Raw genomic sequence first — 24,050 nt, 5'->3', positions numbered from 1 at the left:
TATAACATAGCCTATTGCTGTCTATGTCCATAATATTTTACAGGTCTGCTAATTACATGTTAGTTTGTCACTAGTAGCTACCATGGCAGAGTTAAGCTAAACCATTTTCCCAACATATGAATGACTCCTGTTACTAAGCGGTCCATGTCATCTCAAAAATACTTTCTTAAAGGAAGGCTAAACATTTGGCCCAGTGTTTTTACTCTTTTAAAACCTTCTTGAGAAGCATAACAACCTCACTCCCCACCCCCACACCTCCCCCCACCCCCACACCCTGGCCAGGGAATCCTTCTGTCTGCAGCAAATCAAACCTGATAAAAAGTTTTTGTGATGCTTTATTTCTACAGTTTAAATTATGCAAGCAGTGAGTATAGTTTCATTTTGTAAATATAAAATTGTAGTATTGAATAGCTTTAAAAAAAACTCTACAGTTCTCTATATTCTGATTCTCACATACTTGGTCACTAATGTTGTGTCTATTTATTGATTGAAGAGAGTAATGCATTTCTTAAATGCCTCACTGGCGAGGACATTTTTACAGTATGTATCAAGGAGTCCTAAACTATTCATACACTTTAATCCAGTTTTTCTATATGTAGGCACCATCCTAAGGAAAGAGAGATTCTGACAGAGATCAATAAAGACAGGTAAATAGTAGCAAGAAATTGAAAATTGCCTAAAATTCTAGCAATGAGGAGTTGTTAAACTGTGGTACAACTATACTCTGGAATTATGGTCTGGAATATTCAAAACTCTGGAATATTACAGATCATCATGTTTTTGAAGCATATTTAATAGAATGTAAAAATAATTACATTATAAAGTTAGGTGATTTTTTTAAAAAGCAAGATTCAAAACAGTAAACAATTATTTTTCTAGCTTTTCCTCTTTTCCTCTCTCTACACACACCCGCGCGCACACACACATTTTATGTTCCAAAATATTTATAGTGGTTTCCTCAGGGTGGAGGGATGGGGGCTGGTGATCTTTAATTTCTTCGTTATACCTTTGAGTTTTCCAAAGTGCTATGAAAATCACCAATAAAAATATGTGTTATTTTCAAAGCCTTTGCCACTGAAAGGAATGGCAACATTACTGATGAAAGGGGAGCTTGCTAAGCATCAGATGGGGAGGGAATGAGAGAGGGTGAGGAACCTGAGTTGTGCAAGGATCATGTATAAGAAGGTGGCTTTAAGGTCTGGGGAAAGCACGAGAGAGTTCTGACTTCAGACTCTCGCACGCTGCGCCTGTGCGCAACGTAGTTGGTTTTAAAGTAAACGGTAAATCAACGATAAATGCGTAGCTCTTCCTGTTTGTTTCCCAGACGCCTGAGTGGTAGGCCTCTGGTCACAGCACGTGCCCCCTTCTCGGGATCCCTTCTCACAAGTCCTCTCCCAAAGCCATCAGGCTGGGGTTCGCCGCCCCCAGGACCCCAGAGAGAGCCCACAGGTAGGAAGTGAGACTCAAAGCTTCTCGGACATTCCTCCCCACCTCCCAGCTCAGACCTTCCTCCTGGACCCTTATCTCCCCGCCCTCTTAATTCCTAGAGACGCAGCGCATCCCGGAGATTTCACTGGCACCTGCGGTAGGACCGTCCAGCAAGAGTTTAGACGCCATCCCGCGTATCGCCCCACTCCGCGAACGCACCCCTTCTACTTTTAGCCTTCCCTGGTCCTCGCCCCTCACCCCAACTATTTCTGCAAGTAGGACTTGATCAGAGTAACAGTAACTGCAGACCAGGGGTTATGCATAGAGCAGGACTGGGGCTCTGATGGGTGGAGAAGGGGTGGGGGCACGCGGAGTCTGAGTGGGCCTCGTGGATTCGGGAGGGGTGCAAGGTATGACAGGGGACATCTCTAAGTCGCCTCCCCAGCTTGGAACTGGCTAGGCCTTTTTTCTAGAGGGGAGGGGGCGAAGTGGGTCAGGTTCACTCCGAGGGACGGTGGGGAAAGTGCACTTTCAAGATGGCGTCTCTTCCATTCCATTCCCTTCCACGCCAGGTGGCGACCAGAGTGTTGAAAGGCCTCAGCCTCTTTGTTTCTGTCTGGGCTGCAAGATGGTATGGAGAATGGCGCATAGTCTTTCTCCAGTGATGTTGCCTCTCAACTGTTTTCTTCTTATACTGCAGCTTTCCTCAGGTTTGAGAACTGTCCCGGTCAGTTAAAACATTCAAATGAAATCATTTATTAGAATGAAAAAACCTCAGTAAGTATTGAAACAAGATCAAACTCTATGACAGTAAGCCAAGACTGATGGAGACAACCTTGGGAATAAATACTTTGTTCAGTAAGGGGAAGGAAGGTCCTTTTAAAGGCTCTGCTCCATCCTAGAAAACGCCCACCCATTTAGGACCTCAGCAGATTCACCATATCCTAATTCATGCTATTTCGATGTGTATTCAGCAATCCCACGTGTATTTACAATTGTTGAACTTCCTAGGTGTCAATAGCATTTATTTTTTAAAGAAGGGAGGATTGAAGAAAATCTCTGCTTGTCAGCGCTGTTGTTTATTCCATGAGCCCTGGAATGATTGTTGCAGCTAGGCAGAACTACATAATCACAAAGAAATAAGAAAAGGGAAAACCCAAAAACCACCAACTACAAGATTTAAATTTTCAATGCATCAGAGGTTCTTTGAAAAAGAATAAGTTGATTTTTTTTTGTATTATAAGTAACATAAGGGCTTTCTTCATGAAGATATATTCTATCACAAATGACTTTAATTCTTCATCTAGCTTTGTTTTCCCCTCCATCTTCAAAAAAAAAAATCTCAGAATTTATTTAAATAGTTGCAAAGCCGGTAGAGATTTTTTTTTAAATGAAGAAAGGTTTTGTAGACGTTCAGAACTATATGAAAAAAGATATATAAAGTCTTAGGTAAATTGAAACTAATAAAATCGTGCAATCAGAGTGATGTAAATAAATATGGCTTTACCTTCTTAATTTAAGCATGAGGGAAATGAGAAGTCAAAGAAGTAAAGCAGAGCATCATTACTTGGGCTGCTGTTTAAAATACACATTTCTGGGGCTCACTTCCAGAAAATCTGATTCGGTAGATTCCTTGTAGGTCCCAATAATCTGCATTTTAAATAAGTATTTGAGGGGGATTCTGTTACAGGTGGCTTGTAGGGACATCATTTAACAAATATGGCCAATGTTGCTTTTTTAACCTTATTTTTCCTTATTTTTTTTAAGTTGAGATCCAGTCTTTTAGGTAAGATTTAAAATTTTACAGTCAATCACAGTTTGGGTCCCAGGAAGGACACCAAGAGTCTGAGTAATCAGTGGAGAAGCTATTTTACCAAATGAGGAAATCTTTTATTATGTGATCTTTTATCTGAATTAGAAAGGATTATCTCTTAGATGCCAGATTTTTTTTGGTCAGAACACATTTTAGGGGGAAGGATGTAACAGGATATACTTGTGTGTTAAACCTTGTAGCACCAGACAGAAAATTTCTACATTAGACATTTATGATATCTTATCTTTTTGAAACACTATGTACACTTACCCCTGTTTACATAGGGTGAATGGTGCTAGACAGGTAGACAGATAGATAAAGGGATAAGTAATAAGGAATTTCTTTCATTTCATTTTATTATCCAAAACAGAAACCAGGTCGGTCAACATGACAACCTAAAATTATGTAAGAGAGGAAAAACAAAACATAGAAGTGTTTCACAGGTTTAAATTATATTTATTTAACACCAAGGCAAAATCGTAGTACAATGTAGCCATAGCAGAAATAAAGCACTTATGGACAAAATGATGAGTCTTTGTGCCTCTGTAAAAGCACGTTGATGAGAGAGGAAATATATATGAATAATGCAAGCTAAAAAATAATTTGCAATTATAAAAGAAACTAAAATATTATGCCTTCCAAATTATAATCATAATTTTTCTACTTTTAAACTACCATTTGTCTAATGTCCCACCAATTACTTTGCTAGTGTATTAGAGAAAAAAGCTTATGTTTTGCTTTCTTTTTTTTTTGAGTGCCACCATTTTCTTGCTCTGAATCTTTCAGGCTGCCAGATCTTCTGACTCAGCAATTGTACAACTCTTTCAACCAATTTAAAGAAACAGCAGCTATCCAAAGAATAGTGACTCCCCCTACCCATTGCAGATCTTTCCCACCCTGTACAACAAATTGTACCTTTTAACTTTGAAATGATTGTTAAATATCTAAATAACATGGGCCACTTTGAATTTTACTCCATTCAGTTTACATGCTGCATAGCTGAAGTTGAATAGTTTTTATGTCATGTAAGATTTTCTAAAGAAGTTTATTGAAACTTTTTTCCTAAAGCCTATGGTCAAATTTGCTTTCTCTCTTACCCCAAAATAATTATGTGGAGCTTAACAGTAGTAGCGTCTGTCAACTCACATTATCCCATTTCATTGTCAGATTATCCTTATGTCTTAGGAACTTTATTCTCTCATTTCATAGACTGGAGACTGAGGCTTAGATAAGTTGTTGCATTGTCTCTGAAAAATCCTTGACTAGTGATCTGTGTATCATTGAACTGGGTGTGCTTCATGCCCCAGATGCTCTCATTTACCACTTTATAACTGCCACTTGAGTTTTAGTTTCATCTCTTCCTGTTTGTAAGTTGCTTAACTCCTTTGGATCTCTGTTTTACTCAGCATCAGACACATGTGTCCCAATAAATATATATTGATTGAGTGAATGAAAAAGTTCTGAAAAATAAGGCAGTGTAATAATAATGTAAGTGTCCTCATGGGCTCTAAAAGCCATTGATCTCATAATGAAACAAAGATATTAACTTTGTTTCTTGCCCAGAATAAAACTAATTCAAAACTCCCTTGTAAATTAAATATAAATAACTTATTCCCACTATGATTTAAGAGCAATAAATGGGAAACCTATGAATCACTTCAAACATGAAGTAGAAAATTCTCTTTCTTGGAATACATGATCTGGGGAATACAGATTCTGTGTCCTTTACTTACGATGAGCTGTGTGGTGTTGGGACTAAGTGCCTAAAACACTCAGTGTTTCCATTTGCTCATCTGTAAAACTGAGATGGTACCCTATAGTATTTATCTAATGAGAACTAGATAAAATAGTATATGTAAAGATATATATGTAAAGATAAACTTTCAATTGGCACACATTTGTCAGTTATTGTTGAAGTGCCTAATTAAACTGTGACCTTAAAAGCACATTAGTTCACTTTTATAGTAAATACCTACTTAATTAGAATTTAATTATTCAGAGTACCTGGAAATTCTTGAGCTCCATTTTAAAGAATATACTATCATAATAGAAATATATTCACCTACTTAAATCCCTGGCATATCCCAAGGTGTCATGTAGAGTCAATGTAAATTTGCCTACCTTTTTACCCACATCTGTACAGAAGCCCTATATGATGGCCTTTACAGTGTGACTCTAAACTCTTCTAGTATTCACAGTCATTAAATAGACATCAAACAATATTCATGAACCTCTGTTTTTGAAAATAAGAAATCAAATTAGTTTTTAAAAAACTGAAAAAAATGTTATTAACTTGTCTTCAATTTATCAAAAAATTCAATAACCCAGAATAATAATTTCTGGAGGGAGCACTGAGGTAATGGTCTCTTAATTCCTGAATGGTTACTGCAGACTTAATATCTAAATCAATACTTTCAACACAGAATTTTCTAAAAGTTCTTTACTATAAAAAATTGTGTGTGTGTGTGTTTGTGTGTGATGGAAGGAGAGACAGAAACATTAAAGTCTTCCTTAAAACCTTGTCTGCCTTGGAAGGTGACCTTCAATTATTCTTACTCACATTTAGTAGGATATGAAAGAGACAAAGTATATTAAGTACACTTCCTTAAGGCAAAATTGACTTGGGTGTATACAATTGGTGCAGAGTAAACATAAAGTGTATTCTGTTATCATTGCCTTTAAAAAAATGAAGTATGGAAGTTATAATCTTAACCAAAGACAGAAAAACATGAAACTATACCCTCAACCCAGAGACTCAAATGAAAACACGAGTGGAAATGTTAACTCTGTAAGTGAAAGTGCTAAAACATGAATAGGAAGCATTTCCTGATTTATTCAGGGTTGGTGTATATTCATCATGAAGTTGATTCCTTCCAGGGGAAGTTAATCCCATATTAGGTGAAGAATGGACCTGAGGAAGAGTGGTCCAAAACAAGAAACTTTTCTTATGATCTTTCACAACATCAGAGGAGAGTTTGGCTTCAGAACTCTCAGAAGTCCAGGAAAGGCAGGGAAAAAAAAAAAAAAAAGGAAAAACTGAATATATCAGTAAAACTAGAGAGCCCCAAGAAGTCAGGCTACTTTAAAGGATAGTTGTGGGAAGGGAGGCAACCAGTTCTCCATCTGAAGAGGAAAGCCTCAACATAGATGATTCCCCTGAAATTATGCTATCCTAAATCATCATTAAAGCCATTCAGTCAACCATGAACAGTCAACCCCCAACCCCAAGAGTGAAAACTGAATACAATATCACTTCTACGTGAGTTTCAACAGTATCTGCATTCTCATAGCACAAACATGTGTCAGCAGCATAAGCAGAAATGAAATATTACATGTCTTCATGGCTAGCAATTTAGAAGGCAACATGTATTTGAAAGGAGAAAATCTATCCCAGCAAGGAGGAAAGAGAGGGAAGTTGGGAATAGAGGTTTAGAGCAGGTAAACTTCACAGTCCCTCAATTTTGCCTATAGTTTCCCCATTGTACCTCCTACTTGAACTGCACACCAAGGGGTGGTGGTGGGTGGCAATGAATGCAGAGGAAACATTGAACAGTGACACACTCCATTGTCACTTCCCATGATTTAATGAAGATTTTTGTGGAAGTTCTCTTGCTATAACACAGTCAAGTTTATCACAAAGAAGCTCTGTTTTCAGGGGGTTAGAATTCAAAGAAGACAGAACTAATCACACCTTTTGGGAGGGAGTTTGCTGGTTCAAACCACAGATACCTGCCAGAATGTACAGTCATAATCAAAAAAATACCCAAGAGGAATGACTTTGATGGCCTAAATGAATAACATGTTAGTAAATGTCATGTTTATTATCAAAAAAACTAAATTGATTTATGGAGAGCCTACTACGTGCCTAGATTTTTATATATCTGACTTTCTTAATTCCTTATAGTAACCCTATGAGAGGTGACCCCTCCCTTTGAGAGGTGGGGAAATGGAGGCTCAGAAAGTTTCCATAATTTATTTAAGCCCCCAGAGCTGGTACATGAAGGATTAGGTCTGAGTGTAAAGACTGGGATGTTCCCATTACCCATGCTGCATTTGTGTTTCCTCCAAGATTATTATTAAGGATATGGTTGACATTCTCAGCAACCACACCTCTCCAAGTCAGAGTCCAAGTCAGCTGTGACCACAGACTAAATGTGGAGAGAAGACTGAGTTCAACATCTGCAGTAAACATGTATTAACTGGGTAACCATGGCAATGTACCTCCATTTTCTTATCTATAAATCAAAGGGGTAGCTTTTTGAAAAGCAGTTTTCCAATATGTGTCAAGAGCCTTATACTCTGAAAAACTGCAATACTATCAATTGTAGCAATTAGAAACACCTTACATATCTGACAACGGGCATTATTAAGTAAATTATAACATTTTTTCAGTGGAATGTGTTACAGCTGTTAAAAGTAGTATTTATGATGTGATTTTGAAGAATTTGGGAAAATGCTCTAATGATACGTGAGAGGAAAAACTCATTTCAAAATTGTATTAGATCCACAAGACCTGAGCAAGAAAAAAGACAAGAAATATTTCAAAATGTTAACAGTTATTGCTTGTGGGTAATATAATTTTTCATTTTCTTTATGCAGCTCATTCCTTAAAATTTTTATACATATGTGAACTATAATTTTTAAAAATCATTCAAAAATTATGGGACTGGATTAAGTGACTTTGAGGGAACTTTAAGATCCAAATTTCTATCACTATGTGTATTATTACCCAAGAATAATCACACAGAAGTACAGTAGTTCCTGAAAGTAGAGCTCCTGTCACCTTGGTCCAGGATTTGCGATCTGCTTGAGGGCACACTTCTCAAGAAAAGGAAGCAGTGCTGAGCTGTCCCCCATGCACTGTGCATCACTCAACAGGAAGACAGTGTGGACCTCGCACTCAAACAGAACTGAGAACCTTGGGTGTGAATTCCATCTCCTTGTTCACTGTCACTTAAGCACTCTGGGCTTTTTTTTTTTTTCTGATTTATGAAGGAAAGGTAATACTCTCTATCCCACAGGACAGTTGTTGGGTTAGAAATGATATATGTAAAGCTGCTTAATGCTTGTCACATAAATGGTAGCCATTATGATTTTCTTAGCAACTTTGAATGAATTTCCTATTGTCTCTATTTCTGTCTGTCTGTCTCTTCTAATTATATGCCTTATTACTTATTGTGAGCCTCAGGATGAGGCTCATTCTCAATATGTGTACATATAAACAAATTATACACATACATACACAAATACATACCATAAATATATACACATACACACACATACTGTGCTAATCATTAGCTGTATCAACTGGCCAAATAGCCACAAAATAGATTTAAGTGACTCACCATAAGATACTTCTCGATACACAAAAGCAGACATTTACAAAACGGTTGAGTTAGATGACTGATTGTTTTCATGAGGTGCAAAGATTGCTCATTTCACGAGAGTCCACTCTAGAGATACTTTTAATAGTAAACTCTTTTATAGATTTAAAATTATATTTGTTTTGCACACAATTTAGAAAAGACATCTGCTATATAACATGTAATACCCTTCTAAGTTATCCTCAAAGTGATCTTGAGAAGATGATGATAGGTATTGCAGATTCTATACCTAGGTAATATTTTGGAAACTGAGATCCAGAAATTGTAACTTGCCTATAATTATGCATCAGGTTTATAGTATATTGAGGCATTTTGAGTTTTGTGCTCCTTGCCAAAGTCCTGTTTGTGCAGGAAGAGAAATTTTCCAATAATTCTAAGTGAACAGAGATGTCACAGAGTCCCTAAAAGAGTGCCTTATTCATAGCAAACCCTCAATAATTGTGCTGTATTGAATTGAATTTAGAGAATAGTAAAAGGAACAAGGAAACATCATCCATCTTGAATTTCCCATAGATCTAATCTTGGGGACACATTCCCTTTTCTCAACAAACCCGTTCGGAGGTCTGCTCTGATTTCTCAGAGATCTTCCTTTCATGCTGAAGCTACCTTTTCTCCTTGTGGAAAAATAAATAACTAAGGAATACCTTGCATTCTTTGCCATGTTTCACCTAAGAAAGTCCTTCTTTCTCACTTAAAATGCCCAGGTTGGACACTGAGCCCTCAGAATTCTTACCCAGGGGCACTTCGAGGGGCACGTTTCTTGGCTGAACAACAGCCTCCTGATGCACAATTGTTATTGTGCCCACTTTGTGGATGGGAATATTGAAGTTAGAATAAAGTATCACTTGCTCAGGGTGATAGGTGGTTGGGTTAGGCCTGGGGCCCTCTCTTCCTTATGTTATTAACTCTTTCCAAATTCAAAGGCGGGCATGAAATTATTCTTCCATTGCCTCAGTCTTCAAATAATCCTCTACTGCACCCAGCATTCTATCCTAGAGCCCATCTGTTCACGCTTCACCCAGCTATGTCCAGAAGTTCCATTACTGGCTGCATACCTTGCTCTGATAACCTATTTCCTAAGGAACTCTCCTTAATTATGGGATCCTCTCCAGACCCTGGAATACAGCATCTTTTTCCTGGTAACACAGGTCTGAGGTGTCAGTTATCAGAATGCATCTTCCCCCTTCCATACTGTTAATGTAGGCTCCCCTCAAGAGCGCATCCCAATTCAAGACCACCCTTCTCCTCCAGAGAGGCATACATGTTGATGGTTGTTACCAATACACCCTCTTGACTGAGGCCCCTTCCTTTTTTGTATCCACAACTTAAAGTCAAGTGCCTGACATATGGTATGTTCCCAGTCACTCTTTGTCAAATAAAGTTATGAATGATGGTTTCCAGAAAAGCAACTCTTGTCTAAGAAATTTATTATGTTTAGTTAATTAGGATGACTAATATGTGCACATAGTACAAAATTCAAACAAATCTTGCAGCATGTGAAATACAAGTTGCAGAATGTGACAAGAAAGTCTCAGGGTTCAGTTCAGTGAACTGGGTTCCACATTTCCTCTCCCCACAGTTAACAGACTTTTCTGTATCTCTCCAGAGATAGTCTATGTATGTATATTTTATTTTTAACCTCAAACGATATTTTGAACCATTGTTTAATAACAATACTAATATTGAATGTGTTAAAGAGATGTATGCTTTTAAGACAGCTTTTGTGTGTGTCTCACTTGATATAATAACCTCATGAGGTATAAGGGATAGAGCAAGATAGAGCCCATTTTAAAGATATGGACATTGAAGCTAAAAATAGTCTCAAAGGATTTCACAGTCAAAATGCGGTTCATTAGATACATCAGGACTGTCAGTTTGTCCCAATCCAGAGCTATTTCTCCAATACCTCTTGTTTTCCCAATGAAGTAAGGTTGTTTATCATGTAATATATTTGCATATCATGCATATCGTAACTTGCCAATCCTGCAATGCCATAGCAGAACCAGAATGTGTTTTCAGAATACTACCTTCTCAATAACGGTCTGTCTCTTTCTGGTGTTAAATTAATAGTCATATCTAGAATTACTCTGATTTGTAGAGTTTCTGAAGTAGCACCATTGCAAGGCTTTCTTTAGTTTAAATGAAATAGTCAGGTGGTCACATAGTGCCATGATCTCCCCCCTCATCTGGGTTCTTCAGACTTCTAAGTCCTGCTCGGCCCATCCCTCTCTCCTCATCACAGATATTCTTCTAAACACTCACCACTCTCACTTCCTTACTCACCATCTTATCCCCACTGCAAACAAGCCAGCCTCTTCATTCATGGAAGGAAGTACTTCAACTTCCTCCCTGCCCTGACTTTTTCTCCCTTCTCAAATCTAGCTGTATCTCCTGTGTCCAAATTTATGACCATTCCCTGTGCCTTGCATTCCATTTCTTCCTGACTTTTTAGGGACCACAGGTCCTCAGAAATACCCTATCTTGAAAGGTGGGGTGGGGGGTGGGCACAACGGGTGAAGTGGTACGCCTACAATACAAATGACAAACGTTAATGTACAACTGAAATTTCACAAGATTGTAACCTATCATTAACTCAATTAAAAAAAAAAGAAATACATCACTTAAAATATACATAGACACACAGGGAAAACTCATGTGCATAATCTATATACTCATAGACAGAGAAACTCAGACTCTTAGGTCTATAATGCAGAATTACACAACCAAGCACACATGCACACACACACTCCCAGACCATCACCCCACCCCAGCCCACAAGACAGCCAACAAGACGAACAGACAGCCCTGGCACCCAGTGGAGGCCGCTGCAGGCAGACATGATGAATAGACCCTGGCATGATCTGCTCCACCTAAGCTGTCATGTAAGGGGGCATTTTCCTGGTTCCAAACCGAGGGCTGGGCATCTGCCCCACACCAGGGCCTTCTGGACAGCTGTGTCTGGGTCCTAAGATGCCAGAGAGTGACCAGGGTAGGAAAAAAAAAATAAATACCCTATCTTGCCTGTGACCTCAATTACACTTTTTTCTCTTCTAGCTTTCCTTCTCTTTACCTGGCAGTTTTCCTTCAAGGTATGTGTGTGCTCAGGTCTCTTCCTCCTTCCCTCTGCCTCCATTTACCATGTGTCACCTTGAACTACCACAGTTAAGCTGTGAAAGAGTAGTTTACACACAGTGTCCCCCACTTCTTTGCCATCCTATTCACTCCTGGTTTTCCTTCTGACAATCTGGGCAGCCCTTGCAGGCTCTTCTTCCAGAGTTTGTTTTTCCAGCTTTTCACCATACACCATGCATCCCAGTGAATTACTTGGGAAGTAATTCACACAGTGTTCCCACACTTCTGTGTCTTTGAACATGCTCTCACCTCTGTCTGTAACATCCTTCTCCTTCTTTTGCAGCTCTATACTCCTACACCTTTCTTCAAGACCAGCGTTACCTTTCAGCATCCATGAAGCCTAAGCCACCAGAATGAGTTTGGTTCCCTTTTATTTTCTTCTGTTACCCTCTGCTTCTCTTTGCTCTTCCACAAACATTATATGTAATGCCTCATTTAATCCCTACAACAACTATTTGAAGCAAGTACTATTATTATTCCAATTATACAGATGAGAAAACTGAGGCCTGGATACATTAAGTAACTTTGTTCAAAGTGGTAGAGCAATTAAATGAAAAGTCTAGGTTTGAATCCAGGCAGTCCAATCCAGAGCCCACACGTTGAACACCTACCCTGCCCCCTGCTCCACCCTTAGCCTCTTAGCCTGTTGAATGAATGAACAATGGTGATCTTTTTTCTTAAAAGACTGATCAGAAGTGAGACAAGTTTAAATTTCATAGTATAGATTTTCAAAATTCCCAACTCAGTACAAACCTAAATAAGGCCACGACCTTCTCAGAGAAGAAGAAAAGTGAGTTTGGGGATGATAATAACCCACAAAATTTAAAATTTAAAAATCTCTTTGACATACATCATCTTATTTATCAACCCATGAAACATATTATGATTCCATTTTACATGCGAGGACTTCTGAGGCTGGCATAACCAGCACTGGGATCCTGGGCTTTACATTTTATTTCTTCTGAGGTTTTGTGCCTCAGGTCTGAGCTGATATGGATGGGCAAATTGGGAGTATCGTAGATTCTTTAAGAGCAAAACTAGGAAAGCTTTCACACTCTTATTAACTACTTTTCATGCAATATTTCTAATGGAGTATTGGGTCAATTTCCACAACAAAGAGGCCACACCCAAGGACGCCATAATGTTTTGGAAACTACTGCAAGTGCTGGAGCTGGTAAGGTACACATGTCTAAAACCTGTTCTTGGGAGAAGCCAAGTCTATGTCTGTATATAAGGCACCCAAGGGATGTTTTTAAATGGTCCTATTGCCCATCATTGTCCTTCAAGAACAGTCCAATATATTGCATGAGAGTTTAAAGAGTTCTTGATATAGGGATCCATAGTGGAGTTTTAGATGAATTTCTGAATTCCCTGTAGGTTATATTCAGAAATACATGTGCAAGTGAACACACTTTTTAAAAAATTACTGCATACTTTATTTTTTGAGGAGAGGATCTATAGCTTTCCACAGATTCCCAAAGGGGCCTACTGCCCTTGCCCCAAAATTAAGAACAATTATTTTAGTGATGGAAGCGAATTTTGATATTGATCCAAAAGCCAGACGTATTAGAAGGAAAATCTGTTCCCTCCTTCCTATCAATACCTTAAGCTCCATTAAAAGAATTTTATGTTCTCTACCACAGTTGGAATCTTCCATGCCACTGTTGTCCCAATAATTGAAAGGTATCTAGAGGAAAATATAGATAGTACAGCAATGCACAGCACCTTTTTATAACAGATTTGATATCCCATCAGTGTTTTAATTGGCATCATTTTAAAACTTCATATTTTGCCTGAGTTAAAGCAACTGAAAGTAAACTCAGGTATCCTGGATCTTCAAGAGAAGTTAACCAGGAATTGAAACATACCTTTTAAATAGAGCTCGGTTATCTAGTAGGCAGACTAAGCATATGCTTAAGGCATCAGCAAAGCCTGAGTAATCCATTTTTAAAAAAAATAGTATATATTTTTTAAGAGTGTAAAAGTCATAACCACAGGAAGAATTTAGAACCTTATTGGATTTTCTTTCACTTGTTATGCTTTTAGTTCTGTTTAACTTTTCATTACATCTGAGGGTGGTGGAGGTGTCCATCATCTTTTCAGTGATCCAGTTCTTCTTGGCCTTCCCTTTTATATACTATCAATAATTCTATCCAAAGCATTTTCTTCTCTATGCCCCACAACAAGATTGCAAGAGAATCCTCCAAATGGATAGTGTAAGAGCTAACAGGTATTAGCTTAGGATGTGTGACACTGTTCTAAATGCTTATATGTACATCAATTCCTTTAAAGCTCACGACAGTCCCACGAAGTAGGGACCACTCAGCTCCCTGGTGTTTTGTTTGTTTGTTTGTTTTGGTTTGGTTTTGGTAAGGAATATTGGCCCTGAGCTGACACATCTGTGCCAGTCTTCCTCTATTTTTTGTATGTGGCACACTGCCACAGCATGGCTTGATGAGCGGTGTGTAGGTCTGTGCCCAGGATTTGAACCCAGGAACCCCAGGCCTCTGAAGTGGAGCATGCAAACTTAACCACTAGGCCACTGGGCCAGCCCATAGCCCCCTGTTTTATAACTAAGAAAATTGTAAGATCTTTCCAGTAGGAAGGAGAGGTATAGGGGGATGGAGAGGAGTGGCCCCAGGACAGTGTGTGAGCCTGGTCTCTGATCACTATGCAACTCTGCCTCTAGAGTGTTGAGCACTTTTTCTGGTCTAGGATGAATTATTTATTAAGAATGGAGTCTATGTGATATAAGACCAGAAACTATAACACTCCTGGAATAAAACAAGGAGCAGTAAGCTCCTTGACATTGCTCTTGGAATTTCTCTTTTGATCTGATTCCAAAGGCAATGGCAACAAAAGCAAAAATAAATAAGTGGGACTACATCAAAATAAAAAGCTTCTACACAGTGAAAGAAACTATCAACAAGATAAAAAGACAACCTACTGAATGGGAGAAGACATTTACAAATCATATATCCAATAAGGGGTTAATATCCAAAATATATAAGAACTCATACTACTCAATAACAACAAATCAAACAACCCAATTAAAAAGTGGCCAGAGGATTTGAATAGACATTTTTCCAAAGAAGACATACAGATGGCCAACAGCCACATGAAAAGATGCTAAACATCACTAATCATCAGAGAAATGCAAATCACAATCACAATGGGATACCACTTCACACCTGCCAGAATGGCTTTTATCAAAAGGACAAGAAATGACAGGTGTTGGTGAGGATGCTGAGAAAAGGGAACCCTCGTGCACTGTTGGTGGGCATGTAAATGGTGCAGCCACTTTGGAAAACAGTATGGAGGTTCCTCAAAAAATTAAGAATAGAACTACCATATGATCCAGCAATTCCACTTCTGGGTATTTATCCAAAGGAAAAAAAACCCCACTAATTCAAGAAGATATATGCACCCCTATGTTCATTGGAGCATTATTTACAATAGCCAAGATATGGAAACAACCTAAGTGCCCATTCACGGATGAATGGATAAAGATGATGTGGTATATATACGATGGAATACTACTCAGCCATAAAAAAGAATAAAATCTTGGGGCTGCGCCATGGCTGAGTGGTTAAGTTCACGTGCTCCACTTAGGTGGCTCAGGGTTTCCCTGGTTTGGATCCTGGGCACGGACATGGCACTGCTCATCAAGCCATGCTGAGGTGGTGTCTCACATAGCACAACCAGAGGCACACACAACTAGAATAAACGACTATGTACTGGGGGGCTTTGGAGAGAAGAAGAAGGTAAAAAAAAAAAAAAAAGAAGAAGATTGGCAATAGATGTTATAGCTCAGGTGCCAATCTTAAAAAAGAAAAGAAAAAAAATGAAATCTTGCCATTTGCACCAACATGGATGGACCTTGAGGGTATTGTGCTAAGTGAAGTAAGTCAGACAAAGACAAATACTGTATGATTTCACTCATATGTGGAGTATAAGAACACAACAAACAAGCAAACAAAACAAAAGTCATAGATACAGAGAACAGACTGATGGTCTCCAGAGCGGAGGGAGGTTTAGGGGTGGGCAAACGGAGTGAAGGAGACCCAGAGGTACAAACTCCCAGTTAAAAAGTGTCAGTCATGGGGATGTAATGTATAACATGGTGACTATAGTCAATAATATTGTAATATTGCAAATTTGAAAGTTGCTAAGAAAGTAAATCTTAAAAGTTCTTAGAAGAAAGGTTTTTGTATAATTTTATATGGTAATAGATGGGAACTAGACTTATTGTGATCATTTCACAATGTATACAAATGTTGAATCCTTATGTTGCACATCTAAGACTAATATAATGTTGTATGTCAATTACACGTCAAAAAAAAAAAGTGGAGATTACCAGCCCAATGACCCATTTTCCACTTTCCTATCTGCTTATGGGCAGAAATCTCCACCATCCCTGTTAATTAGACCTCATCTTCTGGGGCCAGCCCTTATACCAGGCACTAGTACCAAACATTGCACGAGTCTAGAAAACACTCTCTCCGGACATGTTTCACACGTGTGTGGGCAGGGGGAGGGGACAAGCTGCAGGCTGGCAGACTTTCCAAAAGGAACGCATTTGAGTTCGCATTTCAGACGTAGTGGACCCGGCGGGAGAAACCAAGTGTGGAGGGGTGAAGAAGGGGTGTGTCCTTGAAAAGAAGGGAAGCCTCAGAATCACCGTGATACCGATCCTCGGCCGGCCGGCCGTTTCTTCCGATTAAAAGAGGAAGCAATACTTTGCCTATAAGTTCAAACCCCCTGGTTCGAAGATGGCAGTTAGAAATCCCGTGCAGCTTTCTAATGCGAGGGGGTTGTACAGGGGAGGAAGGAAACAAGGGAGAAATTGCGCCTTAGTGAAGTCAATTCGCGCGAGCCCCGCGTGCGCCTGTTCTTGGGGTGGGGAGAGCAGCGTGGGGAGGAGGGGCGGCGGGGACGCGGGGCGGGGGACGAGGGGGGGCCAGGGCTCCCTCCCCCCTCCCCCCTCCCCCCTCCCCCCTCCACCTCCTCGGCCTCCTGGCGCGGATTGCTTCTGGCGGGTTCCCCCAGGTGAGCCACCCAGCCGTGACAGCACAGGCCCCACGAGGGGCAACTTCACGGGGGGGTGACATCTGCAGCGCGTGCCGAGCCTAGGATGCCTCCTCGGAGAACACATGAACGGCGCTGCCGCCGGGGGAGTCGAGAGGCCGAGTCTGGGGGCCGCTTCCGTCGGAGGAGAGCGCAGGGGCGGGCTGGTCACGAGAGGCTGGGGCGGGCCGCTGGCTCTCCACGGCGGCGGGAGGAGGGGAGAGAGCGAGGGGCGAGCGATGGGGAGCAGCACGGAGCTCTTGGCCGACATGCTGTGCACCGCCGCCGCCCGGGGCCGGGTCGAGTTGGTGCAGGCGCTGCTCGAGGCCGGGACCTCACCCAACGCGCTGAACCGTCTCGGTCGGAGCCCGATTCAGGTGGGTCGGCCGGTCGGCCGTGCTGGAGGAGGAGATGGGGGCGGCTTTAGAGGACGAGGTTTGCAAGGGAGTCGGAGCCAGATAAACGTTTAGATTCCCTGTGAAGGGGAGTCTTCCTGGGCCGTTTTCAGATGGTTGGAGTCGGGGACTCCACGGCGACGCCGCGGGGGCTCAGGAAGCCACGGGAGGAATGAGGAGGCACGTGGGGTGCAGAGCTCTATAATAGCGGGAAGAGCTGGAGGGGAGAGCCTATTTGTGTTAATATAGACTGAGATGTGTTCTTTATCAGGCATAAAATGTACGAACGTTTCAAATAAAACGCAAGATTTTAAAGAAATGTGAGATTTCTGGGACGGCTTAGCTCCGAACTCACAGACTCCTGAATGCAGCTGATCGTCTTCCTTCCAAGGGGGAGATTTCAGTGGAAATCTACTACTATATATGTTGGAATAAATGTCGATTGAAATTATTCAGAAGCAACTACATATTGTGTTTACTTTTATTTTAACTGACTAGGGAAAATATAGGCGTGTGAGAAAATAGGAAATACAGACAGACGTATATGAAGAAAAACAGCTTGACCTAGCCTGAAGTAATATCAATTTAATTGCCATTTTGGAGGTATCTCCTATTTTTTGGCTATTTTTAGCTTATTTGAGAGAGATGAATTTGTGTGGGATAGAGTTCTCAATTCCTCAATTTTGAGAAATGTCGGTTCTCCCCCCCCATTCCAGGGGGGGAGGGGGAGCGGTCGTGTGTTCTTTTTTGTTGTTCGCCCTCACTAGCTTCCTAAATCTCAGGCTAAAAACGAATTTTTCTTGGTAGTCGCTACCCTAGTTTTATTCCCAGCGTCGATAATCATTTCTGATTCTGAAAAATAAAAGTTGTGGGAAACAAAGGCACATTGCAAAAACTCCGGTATAACAAGACAAAGGAAAGTAAGTCCATTTGGAACCTCAGAAATTTCGAAAGTGAATCTTCCTTTCTTAGAACTATGCTACATAAGATAGATTCCATACACTTTAAAATACAGATAGAAAAATAAAACCAAAATGCCTTAAAACTTGAGATTATTTGGGATTTGAAGTGTGAAGAGGTGTTGAGACCAGAGAGGTCTCGTGAGGGTAGAAGATTGACATGAGTCCTTTAGAGGTAATGAAAGCATGGTTCAGAATTTGATCTCAAACATTCTGCCAGCAGCATGGACACTGGGAGTTGGGACTTGCAGTTCTGGAATGTGTTAGAAGAGACCTCATTGGTTTAAATACAAAAGGAAAAAAGAAAGTTGGATAATTAGTTTTCACAATTTTTAAAATAGGAAGCATAAGAGCCTAGGGAAAAAGAGGCATGATTTTGGTTTAGGACCCCAACCAAATTTGTGTTTACTGTAAAAATACTTAGTTTATGGAAATTGCTACTATGTATTATTATATTTTATTAATAGTTTATTTTAAATTACTAAATTAAATTTAATGTCTTATCAAATGGATTTAAGTACCCTATAAATATTCCTTTAACTGATTCATTTTCTTTTTGCTTTGGGCTGCTATTATGATTTAAATATTTAAATGTTAGGTTACTTTTCAGTCTTTTTTTCAATTATTTTATTGAGGTCATATTGGTTTATAACATTGCATTACTTTTCAGTCTTTAATACTGTAAAATATAATAAAAACTTTTAAAAGCAGTTTTATGTCCAAGATGTAGGACTTCATTGTATAAATATTCTGTTTATCCTATTTTCATCTATTATATTCACCTGCACTATATAGAGATATGGAGGTTGTATAGACATGGTTTTAGACATGTATATATTAGCTCTGGCACTTACAATAATGCTCCCAAAAGATTATTGATTCCATAATCTATTAGAAATCTGGTGTAAATAAGTAGTTAATAATACTGTGAAAGTTTTCCCAGTTTTTCTTTTAAAACAGTACATTGTTCTAATGCACTGCAATAGTTTTTCTTTCTTTCTGTAGCTGTAATTTGCTTTATTTATATCTTGTCTTTTTTTCTCTCTATTGCTCTCTGTGTCTTTTTGAAAGTTAAATCAGTTTCACTTTCTCCAGGACAAGAATCAACAGCCATAGTATGATTTATTATGGTTCCTTGGTTTGGACAAATTAAGCAATTCATGTTTAATACAGACTGTAACTAAAAATAAGTAATCTCTCTTTATTCAGTCACTATCAACCAGCCAATATAACCAAATAATGGTTATCCTAAAAAAGAATTTTTTACCACCACCACCCACCTTGCAACACTTAAATTGCAAGGTTGCTGTGGACACTATTTAAAAATTCCTCTTTGGTGATGGCTTTGTCTCAAAGATGATTTAGGAACTAAATGAGGTGAGCACCTCCAGTTTAATGAACTTCCAAGGTGTAAACTTTGGAAGTGTCTTAATTTCCTATTTCTGCTGTAACAAATTGCCACGAATTTAGTGGCTTAAACCAAGATAAATTTATTATGTTACAGTTCTGGAGGTCAGGAATCTGAAATGGATCCACAGGCCTGCATTCCTTTTGGAAGTTCTAAGGTAGAATCCATTTCCTTGCCTTGTCCAGCTTTTAGCGACCATCAACATTCCTTGGCTCATGGCCCCTGCTTCTTCTCTCTGACCTCTGTTTCCATTCTTATGTCTTCTCTCTGACTGTAACCTTCTTCTAAGGAAACTTCTGACTACATTGGGCTCACCCTGACAATCCAGTTAATCTCCCTCAAAATCCTTACTTTAATCATGTCTGCAAAGTCCCTTTTGCCATGCAAGGTAATATATTCAGTTTTCGAGTGTTAGGAAGTAGACATCTTTGGGGGGGCATTATTTAGTTACCATAGGAAGGAATTCTAGGGCTGGTTACACAAACCTTCTCATTTTGTCTTTAAAAAAATTCAAGTTCAACATGCTGGGAAGCTAAAGGTACCTTAAAAGTTTTGCAAGAATTGAGATTTTGGGGGGTTTTTTTTTCCCATTTTCACTTTTTAACAATTTCCACATTCTGGGCTTGAATATACAACAATGAACCATACAAAATCTCTGGGCCTTACGTAATTTTATATCAAAATGAGGGGAAAATACAGGTTAGGCTGTAGCAAAAGCCAGTTTGTCCCTCATCCCTTCACTGTTGTCATGCCTCTGGCAGTGCTGTGTGTGTGGGTGGAACTCCGCATAGGTTGGAGAATATAATGGAATTTACTGTGTACAGAAAAGTGAAATGGGTAGGAGAACTGGCTAAGAGAGTTGGTAACTGAAAGCAAATAAAAGAGTAACCAGATACCCTCTGGCTTGTACCGGTGTCTGCGCAGGGTGGGGGCTTCGTGAATCCTTCCTTGAAATTCACCCTGCCCCTGCCACCTGCCCTCGTCCTCACCACTCTCCTCTCCCCCGCAGGTCATGATGATGGGCAGCGTCCGCGTGGCCGAGCTGCTGCTGCTCCACGGCGCCGACCCCAACCGCGCCGACCCCGTCACCCTCACCCGACCCGTGCACGACGCGGCCCGGGAGGGCTTCCTGGACACGCTGGTGGCGCTGCACCGGGCCGGGGCGCGGCTGGACGTGCGCGACGCCTGGGGCCGCCTTCCCGTGGACCTGGCTGAGGAGCGGGGCCACCGCGAGGTTGCCCGGTACCTGCGCGCGGCCACAGGAGGCACAGAGGGCGGTGGCCACGCTGGTACCGACCCCGCGGAAGGCCCCGCAGGTGAGGTGGCCGATTTAAGAATTTGAACTCAGGGGTCTGCCCGGTGGCACAGCGGTTAAGTGCACACGTTCTGCTTTGGCGGGGCGGGGTTCGCCGGTTCGGCGGATCCCGGGTGTGGACATGACGCAGCTTGGCAAGCCGTGCTGTGGCAGGCGTCCCACGTACAAAGTAGAGGAAGATGGGCATGGATGTTAGCTCAGGGCCAGTCTTCCTCAGCAAAAAACAGGAGGATTGGCAGCAGATGTTAGCTCAGGGCTAATCTTCCTCAAAAAAAATTAATTAAAAAAATAAAATCCTCTGCTCAAGATTATTTAAAAAAGGAAAGCATTTGAACTCAGCTTCCAAAGCCCAGCGCGCTCCTTCTCAGAAGAGAACTTTTGTCCTGGGAGAGCAGGGTCTTGTCTCTTGCCTCAACTCACACACTGCCACCCCGTGGGACAGTCCCAGTCTCCAGCCTCGCCAGGGCTGAGGACAGGAAATAGCCTGAGAAGGGCGTCCCCGCGCTAAAGCCCATCCCATAAACCGTGCCCCCCAACCCCCAAACACTCACCTGCCCGCAGCTCAAGGCCTAGACTGTGGAGCATTGAAGACTCGAGGCTGGAGGTCTAGTGGCCCTGCTTCCCAACTGGCTGGCTAACTGCATCCATTCGGCTGCCCTTAGCCTCTCCACTCGCTTACGTGGGTCACTGGACCAGTCCTGCGATTTCCAGAGCCACTTGTGTGTGGCATCATGTGGCAGAGATCTGTCATACCTGGCTCCATTGCAAAATTCTACTAAATCCGATTCGCCGCTCTATGCGGTGGAGTTTTCCAGAGCGCTCCCGGGGCTTCTGAGGGATGTGGGATGGAGACCTCTCCAACCCTCGCAGTCTACACACCGGAATTTGCTGCGTGCTCCGGGGAACAGAGACCCTCTCTTAAGCTTTCCGTTTCTCCGAGATCGCTGAGACAGGGAGATGGATATGTGGTCCTCCTTGCCTTCTCCTTCTACGACCACAAGGCCTTCTTCTCCACCCTCCCCCTCCCCCTCCCCCCCCCCCCCCCCCCGCACTCCACTCCTGCTTGCCTAAATTACCAACTTTACTCTTTTTTTCTGAAGGGCAGCCATTTTATTATCAAAATATATATATTTGAAGCAAAATACGATATTAACACGAATATTTAAGGTAAACCTCGACTTTGAAGATGCTGAAATCTATCCTATTTTAGCTCAGAATTGGGGCACTAGGTTCCATGGGCCTTAGGGGAGCCTGGGAGGATAGACTGCTGAGACACGCTATGGGCGCTCGGCTGGGAGGCGCGGCGAGTGCGGCGCCTTGGGTCTGAGAAGCGCGATCTCCTTGAGCCTGCCCACCCTCTTCCTCCTCCAGTTGAAGCGTGCGTCAGGGATGCAGCATAGGACGAGGGCCCAGTCACAGGGCTGTTGGGCGGAGCAAGAACTGGGAGGAGCCAAAGAATAAACTGAAACCCTTTAAAACCAAACCTAAGATGTTTAACCCAAGTTCACATCTTGCCTGCCTTCCTCCCTCCCTTGCTCCTTCCCTCCCTCCCTCCCTCCCTCCCTCCCTCCCTTCCTTCCTTCCTTCCTTCCTTCTTTCTCTTTAGTTAGAATCCTACTACACGATGTGCCCCGTTCTAGGCGGGACACAAACGTGAACGAGACAAAACAGGAGTCCTGCCCTCATAGAGCTTACATTCTGGGAAATAGACTTTAAGAAATATCACAGTGTATTTTCAGAGAGTGAGTCTGTAAAACCAACGTGATGGACAAGAGTGAAGTGTAACTAGGAGGGGAGGCTATCTTAGAAAGAGTGGAAGAGATTAGCCACTGGAGGCAGAGAAATCTCAAGTGCAAAGATTGCTGCGGGAATGACAGTGGCGGGTTAGGAGGACGGAAAGGCGGGCTGGAGCGTGTACACAACACGATCAGAGAGGAGGGCAGAGGGCGGATGATGCGGGGGCCTTGTGGGTCAAAGAAAGGATGTTAGGTCAGTACATGGATTTTGTTCTAGAAACGTTAGGAAGCCATTAGCAGGTTTGGGAGAAGGGGTCTGGGGAGGGAGACGATGGGACTAGAACCGAAGTTTCACAAACTGCGGAGTCGCGCCTGAGCTAGAGGTTCCCTCTGGTTACGCGAGTTCGATGAGTGGCGTGAGATGCAAGAGATGTCCGGTGACGCGCAAAGGGCGACGCGACGTCTTCAGGTCTTTGCGCCTGGCGTTGTGTGTGGCAGGCACTGGGCACTCCTCATGTATGTACCCGTTTTCCTCTCGCCACCGCGCGGGGTCTTGCGCCCGCGTTCTCCTTGCCCTCGCCCAGGCGAGCCCAGAGCTCGAGAGCGGCCGGCGAGCCCGGAGCAGCGAGCCGGGCAGGGGACGCGCTGCGAGGTCAGCGAGGCTCCGGAGTGCGGAGGCGGCGGACAGGGTCCAGACTCATGGACCGACCCTGTGCTGTGGTTGACGGATACTGAGAGGAGGTGTCCATGCAGGCGAAGCCATCCGCGAACCTTGTCCATAAATTCGAGCACCCAGTGGGGGACTATGAGAGAGGAGGGGGAGGGGTCGCACATCTTTGACTTCTGGATTCTAATGTCCTTTTTACTTTCTGTCATCTGCAGACGTTAAGTGATTTTAAACAATCATTGATATCCGGAGACACTTCGACACATTTGGATCTTCAATCGTCGAAGTTTGAAGATAAGAACTATCCCGCCCCACCCAGTTGTTCCCTGCTTAGTTCCAATTTATCCAATAGAGCTTTTTAAAATACTTTTTTAAAAAATGCTTTTTAAAAAAATGCTTTTTTTGTATGCTGCTTCTTCGCATGGATTCTTCCCCTAAAGCCCCATTTATATGTTGTTATAAAAAGTAAAAAACCAACACTGCTTCTGCCTTTTCATTGGGTTGGAGTTTTCAGGAGGGAGCACCCACCTCTGAGAACACGTCTATGCGGGCACTTCCTCTTTCAAGCCTCGCAAAGCCAGGTGCTGTTGCTCTTACAGCCGTTTTGTGAATCAGGAAAACGAAGCTTAAATGGGTTACGTGGCCTTTCTTGCGTCAAACTGCCAGCGAATGGCAGAGCCAAGGCTCAATTTTTAAAAAAAAAAAAATGTGTTCTTTCGCTTACTCATTTTATTCAGTCAACAGTT

At 41.8% G+C, this 24,050-nt stretch overlaps 1 protein-coding gene across 5 annotated transcripts in view; it reads left to right on the top strand.

The window, feature by feature from the left end:
• The window catches only part of LOC106824796 (cyclin-dependent kinase inhibitor 2A-like), a 32,043-nt gene extending 8,262 nt beyond the window's left edge, over positions 1 to 23,781 (top strand). For 3 of the 5 annotated variants that reach the window (XM_044756886.2, XM_044756887.2, XM_044756885.2), the window contains 2 exons: positions 20,596 to 20,902; positions 23,520 to 23,781. In XM_044756886.2, the coding sequence (XP_044612821.2) occupies positions 20,599 to 20,902; positions 23,520 to 23,530 (315 nt within the window). In that variant the 5' untranslated portion in view covers positions 20,596 to 20,598 and the 3' untranslated portion in view covers positions 23,531 to 23,781. Of the gene's footprint in view, positions 1 to 16,647; positions 17,202 to 20,595; positions 20,903 to 23,519 lie in introns of those variants that run through there. The other 2 variants (XM_014831295.3, XM_044756888.2) reach the window with 2 other exon arrangements.
• Positions 23,782 to 24,050: the final 269 nt, after the last annotated feature.

The sequence above is a fragment of the Equus asinus genome, chromosome 23, assembly GCF_041296235.1.
Source record: "Equus asinus isolate D_3611 breed Donkey chromosome 23, EquAss-T2T_v2, whole genome shotgun sequence".
NCBI lineage: Eukaryota > Metazoa > Chordata > Mammalia > Perissodactyla > Equidae > Equus > Equus asinus.
This window is presented reverse-complemented; position numbering and strand designations above follow the sequence as displayed.